Genomic DNA, 14,897 nt, shown 5'->3' with positions numbered 1-14,897 from the left:
GCAGATTGCCGGAAAATAGCCGCCATTGATACCAATAAGAATGAATGGGATTGAAATAACAGAAGATATTGAAAAAAAAAAAGATTTTTGTACAAAAATATTTTTTAAGTCCGATTTATTTTGATGGCATTTCGTAGTTGAACATACTTCTGTTTCTTAGAGAGAGGCTACAGGGGCTACTATCAAACATACCCGGCAGATTGCCGGAAAATAGCCGCCGTTGATTCCAATAAGCATGATTGGGATTGAAAGAATAGAAGATATTGAAAAAAAAGATTTTTGTACAAAAACATTTTTTAAGTCCGATTTATTTTGATGGCATTTCGTAGTTGAAGATAACGTACTTCTGTTTCTTAGAGAGAGGCTACAGGGGCTACTATCAATACCAATAAGCATTAGCGATGCTAACTAAGACTTATAGGAACGACGTTCAAATAGCGGGCATCTAAAATTGGGCTTTATGGGTTTATCCCGTTTCTACTTCTGACTTCAATTTTTTATACTGACTCTGTTCATTTTGAATTGCTTTGCTGAGCAACTGATGTTCAAAATCACTTTTAGCAGAATGAGAGAAGAGAGAAACTAGCCTAGAGAAGTCAAAAAGATATCACGCAAGATGTTGAAAAAGCGGCAAAATGAGGTAAAGCGAAAAATTTTTTTATTCGACGAAGTAAAAAAAAATAGGAGCGCTATAATAGCCGGCTGAGAAGATGAGGCGGCTATTAATAACAATAAGCATTAGAGAGATGTAACTAATACTTATAGGACCGACGTTCAAATAGCGGGCATCTAAAATTGGGCTTTATGGGTTTATCCCGTTTCTATTTCTGACTTCAATTTTTTATACTGACTCTGTTCATTTTGAATTGCTTTGCTGAGCAACTGATGTTCAAAATCACTTTTAGCAGAATGAGAGAAGAGAGAAACTAGCCTAGAGAAGTCAAAAAGATTTCACGCAAAATGTTGAAAAGGCGGCAAAATGAGGTAAAGCGAAACATTTTTTTATTCGACGAAGTAAAAAAAAAATAGGAGCGCTATAATAGCCGGCTGAGAAGATGAGGGCGGCTATTAACAACATTACGTCACCAATCCTAGAAATTCACCAGTCCGCGTTTGCGAACACGAGTGATGACATTTTGTCGCCCATTCTCTTGTGGGAGAAAAATGGACAACAGTGACAATAACATTGCGGACAATCCTTATAAAATTCCGTCACTGATCTCAGAAAAATTACGTTTTTATGTCATCAATGACCGCAATTTGTGAGAAGGGATATCGTCATCACTGCACTTTAACCTGTAATTAATATTCAAAACTTGATTCAAAACGGATTAATATCATAATTTCCCATCACTTCATTTTGATAAGAAGTACTATTTATATCCCACGTTTTCTCCTTTGATCAGTTTCATAAGCCTTGACGGATTAAACGAATAATTATCCCTCACTTTAAGTTCAACCCACTTTAAGTTAAGTTTTGAACCCTTAATTTATGTTCAAAACTTTGACGGATTAAAAAATATAATTCACTCTAATTGCATTTTGACCAATTATATCCCACTTTTTTTTCCTTTAATCAGTTTTAGAAGCCTTGCGCAGAAAGCAGTCACCCTAGCGCGGATGTTAGTGAGGCAAATTTCCGGACAATAGTGACAAAATTCTGTCCGCTGTTCTCGCGTGGCATCAAATTCCCCAATCGCCGAGATCAGTGGCAAATACTCCTAGTTTTGAATAAATTTACAATGGTTTACCTCACCGTCACTGTGTCCCACGAAAGCCTATAACGCATAATCTTAAAACATGGGGGAGCGGGAATTGCTGACATTAGCAACCAAATTTGCTTGCTCAAAATATAGGATTGGCGACGTAATGAATAATACAAGCCAAGTTAGTCTCGATTTGACGACCAATATTGCCTGTAAATATCAACTTATATCACCTTAATATAAAAAATATGAAATCTGAAGTAAGGTACCTAACTCTGCTGCAGTAAAACAGTTACCCGATTACAAAGAAAGTTAAAAGCATATAATTGCTACAGCAAAAGAAAAAGCGTTTGTCGCCCGTAAAAGTATCACGGTTGAATTCCGAAGACACCAATTCCACAAAACTGATAATTGTGACGGATAGTTAATGATTGAGCGCAGTATCATTTAGATCAGAAAAAAGATCGCGTCAAGTGTACGTTGGACATTTTTAATCATTACTATGCGTTGATAACCTTTCGAAGCTCAAGCTGATGCTTGACTTCTCTGCGACAGAATTAGTTGGACAATTTAATTCAAGTTATTTAATGTTCGCCTTTCTGATCCTCTTCTTGCAATATTTGAACTAATATTTGACCACTTGTCGTGCTTAAGCAACGGTTGGAAAGTGTGTTCAGCTCTGTATTGACAATAATTTTGCATAAAGAAGTCATAATGATTACTAATTTGATGACTAACTTACACTACTTTCTCGTGGCACAAAAAACTTGCTTTTATCTCGAGGGTAGTCTCAAAATCAGCTTCGCATTGAAGCTCAAAAATCAAACATTGCATGACTTCACAAATTTTTCACAATGAATCATGATTTACTTTTTGAACTAGAAGCAAATTGAAATTTCGCGAAGTAAGAGTAAATATAATTTTGTGGAGCTCTCATATACGTTAAACGTTAGCAATGAGCAAAGATATCTTGGTGTAATTAAAATACATTCACAATTTAAAATGTCGAAAGTCTGCAGCGCCAGGAGTTAAAATGCCAGAAGTTCCTACTTAGCCACAAGTTGACTTCCGTGGACTTTTGTCATTTTAAAACATGCGCGTTTCGTGTTTTAAGCATGGTTACATGACTCTGCAGAAGTCACTTCGAAATTCTGACTAATATCTCGAACCCCTTTACGGTTCTCGATAAACGCCAGAAGTTCTCAAAGACTTCAAGTGGAGTCACATAACCATTACGTCTTGATCAACCAAAGAAAACGTAGCCGGAAGATTGCCGGAAAATAGCCGCAATGGACGCTTGTGGCCTTCCATGAATTGAAACAACTAAAGAAATAAGATAGACCAGCAGTCCTTTAATAGGCCACTAAAATTTTAGGTTAGATTCGGACTGTCAATTTTATGACACATACGGTCTATAAGGAGAGCTTTTTCAAAATTGATATTCGAAATCAAAAACTCAAGACTAATAATCAAGAATTAGGGCATATAAGTTTGCAACTACTTAGATGCACACTATTAATCTTTAATTAAAAATGTTCATAAAATTTGAAGTTCCATAAGTGAGTTCAGAAGTCATTTTTTTGAGTGAGGTAAGTCACGCAATTGACCTAAAAGCAGAACTGACGTCACCCACACAAATTTTAATTGCAAAGCAATAGAAGTCAATGAAGTCAATTCCAAGAAGTCAATTTTAAGAAGTCAATTCCATGAAGTCAGGTCGTAAGAATCATCGATGGAGACGAATTAAAAAAAACATAGCAGGACAATTCCTGACGTACAATTCAAAGAATTTTCATTGACTTAACAGAAAAACTAGACCTAGAATGGACTATGAGTGAATTGAGAAAACCATTTTAAAAACTAAATTAGAAAAAAATAAGAAAAAAACAGAAAATCAATGTCAAAATGCCGCATGTGAACAAAAACACCACTAGCGAGAAATTAAAATTTAATTCAAACAAAAAACTAGGCCTAGAATGGCTTTGAATGAATTGGGAAAACCATTTAGAAAAAAATCCGATCCGAAATATAGAAAAAAACAGTAAACATCAGAGTGAAATTGCCGCATGTGAACAAAAAACCACTACCGAGAAAGCGAATTTGTTCAAACACCGTTTTCTCAATCTACTTTAAAATAAGAGCGAAAAAATTTCACGCCGCAAAACCACTCGCTTTTTCGCTCCATTTCCTGTTTCGGCGTGACCAAAATCACTACTCCAATTTGACTTCAAAAATCATGAAAATGTGTGAACAGATCTTAAAAAAAAGACAGCGCCCCAATACAATTCAAATTCTTGAGAAGTTATCAAACTCCGAGGCGAAGCCGAGGTGTTATGATAACTTCGAGGGCGATAACAACCGTGTGATAATTTTTTTAATCAACACCTGCTGCGATCATTTCAAAATTGAACAAAGTTTCATTGGTTTCTCATTTTTATTTTTGTGGACAATTAGACTTTCAAAGGTAAGTGATATTTCTTTGGATCTGTTATTCGTTTTGCCCTCATGCACCCCACCCCCTCCCCTCTCCCACACACACACACACACACACACACACACACACACACGCACACACACTTACACACACACAAACACACACACACTTACAAACACAGAGACACAGGCGCACGTTCACGCGCGCACACACGTACACACGCACACACAGAGAGACAAACACGCACACACACACAGACACACACGCACGCTCACGCACTCACACGTACGCACGCACCCCCCCCCCCCCCCACACACACACACACACACACACACACACACACAAACAAACTCACACACGCACACACACACACACAAGCACGCACACACACACCCAAACACACACGCACACACACACACTTACACACCACACACTCACCAGCACACCACACACACACACACCACACACACACCATACAAACATCACACACACACACCACACACACACACCACACATACGCCACCCACGCCACTCCCACAACACGCACCACATACACCACACACGTTTTTTTAGACTACAAGTTTATCAAACTGTTTCCATCATTAGACTACGAGTTTCTCACACTCTTTTCTCGCCACTGTTTACTTAGTAACAGTGGCGAGAAAAGAGTTTGAGAAACTCGTAGTCTAATGCTGAAGTGTTTTTCCAGTGTCGATCGGGCATTAAAATTTATTACACTGGCAGTTTATTTAACTGCTTTTATCGCAACAGGTGTTGATAAAAAATAGGGATCTTTTCCGTTTGTGCCCCCCCCAGCTTAGTGGGTGCATATCATTTGCAACCCCCAGATGCACGTGCAATATTTTTACATAATGATTTACTATGTAATGACACGTGCTCTGTAACTGGGGGGAGCATAACGTACTGGGGGGCACAAACGGAAAAGATCCAAAAATAGTTTCTACAACGCATATTTGATGCCATTTTGCAATAGTAAAGCTGAAAATTTTTCTACTTCAACAATATCACTAGCCCTCTGAACGGAGAAGAATCGCCGATCGCCCGAAGAGACGGCACCGATCTAGTACAGTGAATCGAAAATTCATACAACTTGATAAGACATGCATGATCTTGACATCTGTTGCAACACTTGAAACATCCGGACAAGAACTTGAAATAACATTTCAAGGTAAATCTTGATAAGATCTTATCAAGATATACCAAGAAAATTTCTTGATAGTGCTTGGAAAAATCTTGACAAATATTGATGTTACCTTTTATCTTTTCTGATCGCCGCTCGATGTATCTTGTCCATAGATAAAAACTCTGGGAAATCAAAATACCCAATGAGGGTACAGGGGATCAGCGGCAACATCCAGCCTCGAAAACATTTATTTTCCAGTAAATAAAAATCACAAAAACAGACGGCACGGGACATAGGTGAATGTAGCAAAAAATAATAACTTTTTTTCTGAAATCTAAATAACTTTTCTAATTACTTTGAAGTCTAAACTTCGTGTTCGCCTTTAATACGTTATAATAACTGTTAGAGCTGTAAACATTTCAGATAACTGGACTAACATTTAGGCTTTAAGTCATTTCTACAAATACCATCATAGATATATTTTGCTAAATTTGAATTGCAGTTTCCTGACAGTCAAAAGTTACGTACAGATAACTGCTTTCATAGTAATCAATCACCAAATAGAAAAACCTTTATGCAAAAAAATCAAAAAAAAAAGTTTTATGTTCGTACATCCTCAATTTGAAGTCTATACTTTCGGCTGCCACTTCATACGTTCATTTTACGTGTTTAAAGCTGGAAAAGTTTGTTTACTGAATTAGGCAGCTTTTTTATTAATTCTTATATATTCAGTTTCTGGAATTTTGTCTGTTTTGCAAGTTTTTTGTGGTCATATATCTTACACCTTGATATTTAGTCACTTAAAAAATCAGTGCAAAAATGAACAAAAAATGTTCATTTTCTTGTCTCCAATTTTCTTTGAGGTTTTAACTTTCTGTTCGCCTTCAATACGTTATAATAACTGTCAGAAAGCTGCGATCATTTCAGATAACTGGACCAAGATTTAGGCTCTGTCATTTCTACAAGTATGGTTAAAGATAATGCATTTCGCTCAGTTTGAATTACAGCCTCCTGACGGTCGAGATCTTTTCTACAGATAACTGCTGTATTAGTATTTAAAGGTCAGGCAGAAAAGCTTTGGGCAAGAAAAATGAAAAATTTTGTTTTATATTTGTGCTTCCGCGCTCTGAAGTCTGAACTTTTTGCAGCCATTTAAAACGTTCAGTTTACCGTGCTAAAGCTGGAAAAAATTGATTACTGAGAATTATTCTCATAGATTCAACTTCTAAAATTTTTTCAGTCTTGCCGCTTCTCTGCTGTCATATCCCCATCTTACTCCTTGATACTTCATCGCTACACAAACAGTCACTGCAAAAACGAATAAAAAAGTTCATTTTATGTCTACTACTTTACTTTGAAGTCTAAACTTTCTGTTCGCCCTTAATTCGTTATAACTGTCAAAGCTGCAAACATTTCTGAGAATTGGACTAGCAATTAGGCTTTGCGATTTTTCAAATACGACTGTAGATAAATAACTCTTCTCATTTTCATTCGCCATTTCCTAACAGTCAAATTCTTCCTACAAAAAAACGGCTGCTTTAGTAATTGATCATGAAACAGCAACTCTGCCAATTGCGATATTTTAAAAACTTCGACAGAAATCGAAAAACTGCGCGACAAAATTGTGATATTCAAAAAATATCTGTTTCCGAAAAAAAATAGATTTTGTGTGTTCAGTGTACCGCACTGGCTACAAAAGCTGAGTTGTTCCTCAGAAGAGATTCGAAATTTAAGTTTAGTTATTTTTGACTGTGTTGATTAATTTTTTAGATTTTAAAGGATTTTCATTGGACCTCAGTAGGGGCCTTCCCGGTGGCGGTCCCGTATAAAGTGTGTCCTATGTACATAATGAGCTTGCAACGTCTTAAACATTTCATGATATGAGAAAAGGTAGGCTCAATTGTTGGTTAATTAACTAAGAATCTGAAATTTTCGGCAATTCTTGATGAATCTTGATAATTCGTGCTTAATGATATGAATTCATGTGCTAAATCTCATTTAGAGGTGTTTTTATTTTTTACAACTTGGTATATCTTGCCATTTCATAGTTAATCTTTCTTGATAATCTTACCAAGATCTTGTTCCTTGCAAGTTTGTACAAATTTTGATATTTTCATGGTAAGTACCATGTCAATATCTTGGCAAAAATTTAGTATGTTTCTCATCAAGTTGTAGCAAGTTTAAGAAGTCGCAATATGAGTCGAAATAAATCACATTGTCTATCGAAGCTTATGGTCAACAGTGAAAGACGAAGCCCTGGACAGCACGAAAAAAATGCAATTTCGGATTAGTGTTTTAATTTGAAATTCTGAGAAAAAATCTTTAAAATGAAAGAGACCGATTTATACACATCTTAGGAGCTTTAAAACCAGGAAACAAGTGCCAATACCGAGGAACTGCGGGACAGCAGCAATCCATTAGAAATGAGACAAAAAATTAGTCAAAACTACAAACAAGTCAAATAATTGAGCAAAGTTGACGCAATTAGAAATGAAGTGACATAATGCCTGTACCTATCACGAATTGCTAAATTATTTAAAAATAGAGATGGCGGTTTTCTGCAAGCGATTCTAGTTCAATATCTTCAAGACAGGCAACTAAATGCCCACTAATGGCTTGGACCAGTTTGTGACCGGTGGTGTACAGCAAGGACCTCTTCTGGGTAAATTCATGTTCTGCATCTTCTTCATAAATTACCTATTGGATGCTGTTATTTTCAGAGAAACTTTTTTCCTGATAATTTTTTTGCTGAAATTGGCAACAGCCGAGGAATGTTAAGAACGACTTGCAAATTATTGAAAGTCGGGAATTTATTTAAAAAATAACTCGGGAATTTACATAAGCGCAGAGATAGTTTTAAGAGGAAGAGAAACTCACTTTAAAACTTATGGGCGAGGTTCCGAAACTACCGAAATAAGTTGAAGTTATACAAAATTTTGTCACCAGCGATTTAACTCCGAAACCACACACTGTGAGAATTAGAAGACAAAATATTTTCAAGGCTTCAAATAAAGGCCAACCCGCAACAAGGAATCAAGCAAAAAAACAGTCATGTTCTACCGTGTTCATTTGAACACTAACGCATTCATTTAATTACATATTCTGATGTTTATAAAAAAAACAACCAAAGTGACCTAAAGAAGCGAGGAAGTTTATCGAAAGAGCCAGGCAACACTGTTTGAAAATGACAGACGAGAATCGAAAAGGGAACAGTTGGTTTCGTCGTCTCTCGAAGGTTTTATCTCGAAAGATAGCCTTGTTCGCACCGATGATAGATTACAAGACACTACAAAAGAAGACAGTAATCTACAAGCAATCTGTAACTCATGCACAGCAAACGAAACATGCACGCACATCAGCGCCCATTACAGACTCAAACAAATCAAATGAGTCCACAGCAACGTGTGCACCAATCTTCCCACGTTCCTCCTGTTTCAAAGCACCCTCACGTTACAAAAGTTGTCAGATAAACAAAAACATGCTAGCAAACCAGGAATTTTCGCAAATATTCCAGCTATCGCGAGACAATCGACCCGAATCTGATTCAGACTTCGTATTCGTCCAACCCAACGCTCTACAACTCAGGCTTATCGATTCCACTGTTACGTCTTCCCCTACTACAATGAAATTAGTATGACTGTAAGAGAGGCAGAAAATGATCGGACTGATAGTTACGGAACTCAACAAAACATTACAACTTATTTTATATGACGATACTAGCCATGATAACCAGTGCATATCATACTAATTTTCTGTTAAAATTACATCCTATAAATGTACATTCTGTTTATTTTTGGCCGAAGAGAGATGTGGCACACTACTCACAGTACCATGACTTGAGTTATTGATAATACCTATTTTGCGTTTCGTTTCATTTAATATTCCTCATTTTCTTGCTCATTTCTAATTTGGAAATCTGATCCTCAAACTTTTTGTCATTGTCACAGTTAAAAAACTTTCAAAGGTTGTATCGCAAAATGTTTATAGCAGTCATTGTCTGTTCTCCTCTCCGATCATCCATTTTAATTTAGTTTATAAAAGTGTTCATATCACCAAGCGATATAGTCCTGATCCAATGTGTTCGTATTTAATCTTAACTTCCAATGGGTCTTGAACATCAGGCGAAAACTCGATTAGGCGAAAAGAATTCTGGTAGCCATTAGGCAAAATTTCTGAACTCAACTTTTGTGGACATCAGGCGAATACCAATCAAAACTAGGCCTAGAACAAACTATGAATGGATTGGGAAAACCATCAAAAAACCGATCCAAAAAAACGAAACAGTAAACAAAAAGTGAAATCGCCGCATGTGAGCAAAAAATCACTAGCGAGAAAGCGCATTTCTGTTCAAACACCGTTTTCTAAATCTACTTTATAAATAGAAGTTCACTCCACTTCCTGTTTCGGCGTGACCAAAATCACTACTCCAATTTGACTATAAAAATCATGAAAAAGCGTGAACAGATCTTAAAAAAGACAACGACACAATACAATTCAAACCCTGGAGGAAGTCCCTGAGTCCGTGGTGCCGGAAAACAAAAATTCAAAAATAATCAAAACTTGAAAAAATTGCAGGTATTTTTTTAATTGCTTAAATTCGTAAAATATAAGTCTTGAAAAACATTCCATTACAGCTAGAAACTTTGCAGTTACCTCCTATCAAACCCTGGAGGAGGCTCCTTGACACCTAGGGCTGAAAAAACTCAAAAAATGGCAAACAAATTTTCAAAAAGATTAAAAGAATTGTGAAAATTAGTATAAAATTGCGTTTTTGTTTGGATTACCAAAAGATATAGCTCGTAAAATGGCCAAAAAAGTATTTATGTCTTAAAAGAGACCTAAATCAACTTTGACCAGCCTAATTTTAGAGTGGTCGAACGCAAAACGACGAAAAAAACAGGAAAAATTGCAACATTTTCGGCTCAAAAACTCCACAAAAAAATCACCTTTTAACCTTGAACTACGGCCTTCCCAGTAGCTTCACCACACAAAGCACTTGCATGACTACTAAATGCGGCTAGGGGTCTCTAATCAAACTTAATCCTCGCTGTGCGCCACCTGTTTATCCCTTTTTTAAGGACGAAAAGTTAAATGGGTAAGACGAAAAATCGGTCAAGCGAAAATCGCATAAAAAAAAGACCAACAGGTCTAGCATAATTGCAACAAACTTCGTTTGTTAGAGCAATTAATAATTAAAAGAGGTACTGCAAATTACGCTTGATATCATAGTTTAATTAAGAGACTATATCAATTGACTTCGTAGAAAAATAGCTTGAAAAGCAAAAAATGACCAGAATTTTTGAATTTTTAGCACTTTCACGATAGTGAACATTTAGAACATTTTCCGTAAGTTTGAGCATTTTTACTTAGTTTAGCTCCAACTGCACCAATTTTTGTGCATTTTTTCAGTCGATACAGTAGATCTTAAATTACTTAAACTTAAGCCATTAAAAAAGAGTTTAAACATTCACCACTCTTTCCCTGTTACTTCTTGAAATCAAAATCATTGGCCGCGTATGATTTTGATTTTTATGTAAAACTCCTTTGTATGTAAAGACGGCTATTAGGGACAATTGACAACTTCATAGCATCGAGTGGATTTTGAAGTACCAAGTTCAAGTGTTTTAATTGCTATTCTCCTAATTTCCACATAACTTCACGATTTTCGCCTGCAGGATAGAAGGATTTCGTTCAACTAATTGAGTTTTCGCCTGATATCCCCGTCCTTCTAATCATTCTTATTCGTTTCAATTTAATGTTCAATTGCCACCTTTCTAAAATCATTTTCGCCCCGCGAACAACAGCAGCCAAAAGTTTAAACATAGCTGGCAGATTGCCAGAAAATAGCGGCAATAGCTTCGTAGTTCTGCAAACTCAAAAAGAGAGTATAGGAAACAGACGAGAAAAATTCTTTTTTACTAAATACTCATATAGTACTTTTGGATGAAGAATCGGTCAAACTTATTGCTGCTTCTAATAGCTGCTCTCAAATAACCAAGTCAAGTGTCACACACACATGACTTTTTCTCTTTGAATTTAAAAAGAAAAGTCGATTTTAGAGTCAGGAAGTCATTTTTGATAGTGAGGTAAGTCACGTGTGACAAAAAACTTCATCACGCGAACGAAAAAGAAAAACTCGGTCCACTAAGAGTGAACAATGACGTCACGGAAGCAATTCAGTTGAAATTGCTTGAACAAATGAACAAAAAGCAGATTTGAAGTGGTTGTGACGTCCGTCATATGATCGTAACAAAATCTTGACAACGAAATAAAAAACAAAGCAGGACAAGTCCTGACGTACAATTCAAAGAATTTTCATCGACTAAACAGAAAACTAGACCTATAACGGACTATGAGTGAATTGGGAAACCCTTTTCTTAAAAAAACGGGATAAAAAAATTTAAAAAAAACAGAAAATCAATGCCAAAATGCCGCTGGTGAACAAAAATCCACTAGCGGGAAAGCGAATTTTTGTTCAAACACCGTTTTCTCACTACTTTAAAAAATAGAGCGAAAAAAATTCTTGCCACAAAACCACTCGTTTTCGCTCCACTTCCTGTTTCGGAGGACCAAAATCACTACTCCAAATTGACTTCAAAAATCAGGAAAATGTGTGAACAGATCTTTAAAGATAGCGACCCAATACAATTCAAATTCCTTGACTTGTAAAAACCACGAGAAGGCCAATAATAGCCCGACCTATCCCTGTGCGGCTATTAAAAAAGAATAAATATTCGACCCGCGCAATCAAAAATTTGAGTCATAAGCGATTTTGAAACTAATGCTGTGCGGTGTTCCGCCTTCAGTTAATATTGAATGTGTAGTGTTGGTGGTGCTGTGGCCGAACGTCAGAGAAACAAACTAATCAGCTTGCTTCACTGACGCCAGTGTTGGTGGTGTTTCAAAAACGATCCTTGAGTTATAGTTACTTTGGCACGATATGCCTGGGCTACCCTTTGTCCACTGTTGTTCCTTGTCAACAGTTGAAACTTTCGTGAGATTTGCTTCACAAATCTTCTACAAATCTCCACAAATCACTGCTACCGTGAAAAAGTCATCCATTTCCTAACCATTGAATTACATCTATAAAAACAGCATTATGACTTGGTGTTTCTTAAAGTTAGTTTTTTAGCACGTGCCTCCTGGTACACTCCGCCCCCCTTTTTGGGTACCAAGAATCAGAAAGTTTGTAGTCGATCTGTTGTTAATGTTGAAGTCTGTTTGAAACTGATCTTTCTCGTCTCGTCGTGTTCTCTTTTGCTGTTGTGTATTTTGTGTAGCCGAACTATTTCTTACTTCAGCTGCTGATGATTATGTTGAAATGTTGAATTGAGTTGTGTCCTCAATAAAACGCTGATCTTGAATTTATTGACTCGTCCAAATCTACAAGTATGTCTGAACTGACTTTGATGATGTCTACTGTTGAAGAATGTGTTCACTGCTGTTCGAAAAATGCTGCTGCTTCTGCTGAAGTAATTCTTGTTGAAGTGTTTGTTGTTGTAGTGAAATTTCTCCTGATGTCTTCCGTCGGTGTTGTCTGTAGATTGTTGCTGTGTACTAGTTGTCAACGTGCTGCTTGTAGTATTATATGAAAGAGGTATGCTGGAAAGTTGGAATTGCTTTTTGTGCTGATTGCGTTTGACTGTTTACAGTTGTAGTTGTTCTGAATCGACATTTGTATTGGCTGATTGGCGAATGTCAAATACTGATCAATTTCTGAAAATATTGTTGTTGCTTGTCTGCTCGTTGAAAGATGCTGGTTGACAAACTATTGCTCCCCGTGTTTCCTACCTATCTAAATCTACCACTACCTTGTACCTATTGTCTACATTTTACCTATTTTTCCCAAATTAGATTTTGTCGGAATACCAAATGTTTTGTAATACTTTACCTCTGATGTTTGGTTTTACCTAAGTTGGTTATTGTCATCTACCTATTAAAAAAACTGTTATCCTGTCGGTTCAACACTGCTGTTTTGCAATAAGCTAATTATTGTGCATTTGAATTCCAAAACCTACCTAATGTCTATCCAGAATTTGTCTTCGTGTTAAACCTACCTACCTAAATTTTCCAATTTGAGAGTATTTCTCTAATAGACCATTAGCTTTGCTAACTAGAGTATTCTCGTGGGTTACTTGTTGAAATCCCTAAATTTACCTGAATGATACCTAAAAGTCCCTTTGAATTGATAACTCATTGAATTGAACTTTAAAACTTTCATTTTTCACATTACCTTAAGCCCAAAACCGATATCACGTTAGTGTTTCAGATTGTTATTAAAATTTTGTTCCCATATAACTAATGATAACCTTTATGTTGCTTTGTCGTTGATCAAACTAAGTCTGATAGCTGGTTTAACAAATCCCCTTTTGATGTTTTAACGAGGCAAGACCTTACCACATTATCCTTACCTTTATTTACCTTCTGTACCCTACCTACCGGCCAAATACCCCTGGGTGTTTTGTTTTCTAGTATCAATACCATGTCCCCTACTTCTATTCCCTCTACTGTTGAATGCCATTTTCGACGTTGTCTGAGTGTTGGGAGATATTCCTTTAAAAGGCGTTTCCAAAATTCCATCATGATACTGTTGACATTGTTCCATAGTTTTCCTGTTTCTCTGTCGTTGCTGCTAATTGTAGTGTCTGACGGCAGTCCTGTTGTCATTCCTGTCAAAAAATGTCCTGGCGTCAAGCTTTCCACATCGCGTATGTCACTGCTGACTGATGTTGAAGGTCTGCTGTTGAGCAGAGCTTCCACTTGGCAAATGAGGGTTGAGAAACTATCTTCCTGGAGTTTCCTAGATCCGGCGATATCAAAGAACAGGCGTTTGCTCATCCCAATGAGGCGTTCCCATGTTCCACCAAAATGTGGTGCTCCTGGTGGAATAAATTTCCATGTAATCTTTTTCGACTCCGCATATTTCTGTAGCTCTGTAGTTGTGAAGCTGCTTTCCTGGAAAGTCTTTGCTGTACTGGTGAAATTTAAAGCGTTGCCACTGTGAATTCTTTCCGGTATTCCTCGTCGGCTGAAGAATCGTTGGAATGCCATTATGCATGATTCCTTTTGCAAGTTCCTGGTCACTTCGATATGAACCTTCAGTTCCGCCTTCAGTTAATATTGAATGTGTAGTGTTGGTGGTGCTGTGGCCGAACGTCAGAGAAACAAACTAATCAGCTTGCTTCACTGACGCCAGTGGTGTTGGTGGTGTTTCAAAAAAGACCCTTGAGTTATAGTTACTTTGGCACGATATGCCTGGGCTACCCTTTGCCCACTGTTGTTCCTTGTCAACAGTTGAAACTTTCGTGAGATTTGCTTCACAAATCTTCTTTTGCTACCGTGAAAAAGTCATCCATTTCCTAACCATTGAATTACATCTATAAAATCAACATTATGACTTGGTGTTTCTTAAAGTTCCAGCACATGCCTCCTGATACAAATGCATTCCAAGTAACTAGTCTAAGTTACAAGCGATTTCGCAGCGCGAAATTCACAAATCAGTCAGAATAAAATAAAAGCTGATTTCGCACAGCAGAATCCAAAATTTGACCTATCGCAAAGTGCTGATAACGATATATCGCAATAAAACCGAGTTCACCGCTCTAGTATCATA

The 14,897-nt window shown here is 36.9% G+C and overlaps 1 protein-coding gene across 1 annotated transcript; it reads right to left on the bottom strand.

Moving 5' to 3' along the window:
- Positions 1-13,190: 13,190 nt before the first annotated feature.
- Positions 13,191-14,335, bottom strand: LOC142349062 (uncharacterized). Its single transcript, XM_075400476.1, has 2 exons — positions 13,766-14,335; positions 13,191-13,217 (listed from the first exon to the last, which is right to left on the bottom strand). The coding sequence occupies exons 1-2, from the start codon at positions 14,333-14,335 to the stop codon at positions 13,191-13,193; spliced, it is 597 nt and encodes a 198-aa protein (XP_075256591.1).
- Positions 14,336-14,897: the final 562 nt, after the last annotated feature.

The sequence above is a fragment of the Convolutriloba macropyga genome, chromosome 11 (assembly GCF_964194025.1).
Source record: "Convolutriloba macropyga chromosome 11, txConMacr16.3, whole genome shotgun sequence".
Classification (NCBI taxonomy): domain Eukaryota; kingdom Metazoa; phylum Xenacoelomorpha; order Acoela; family Convolutidae; genus Convolutriloba; species Convolutriloba macropyga.
This window is presented reverse-complemented; position numbering and strand designations above follow the sequence as displayed.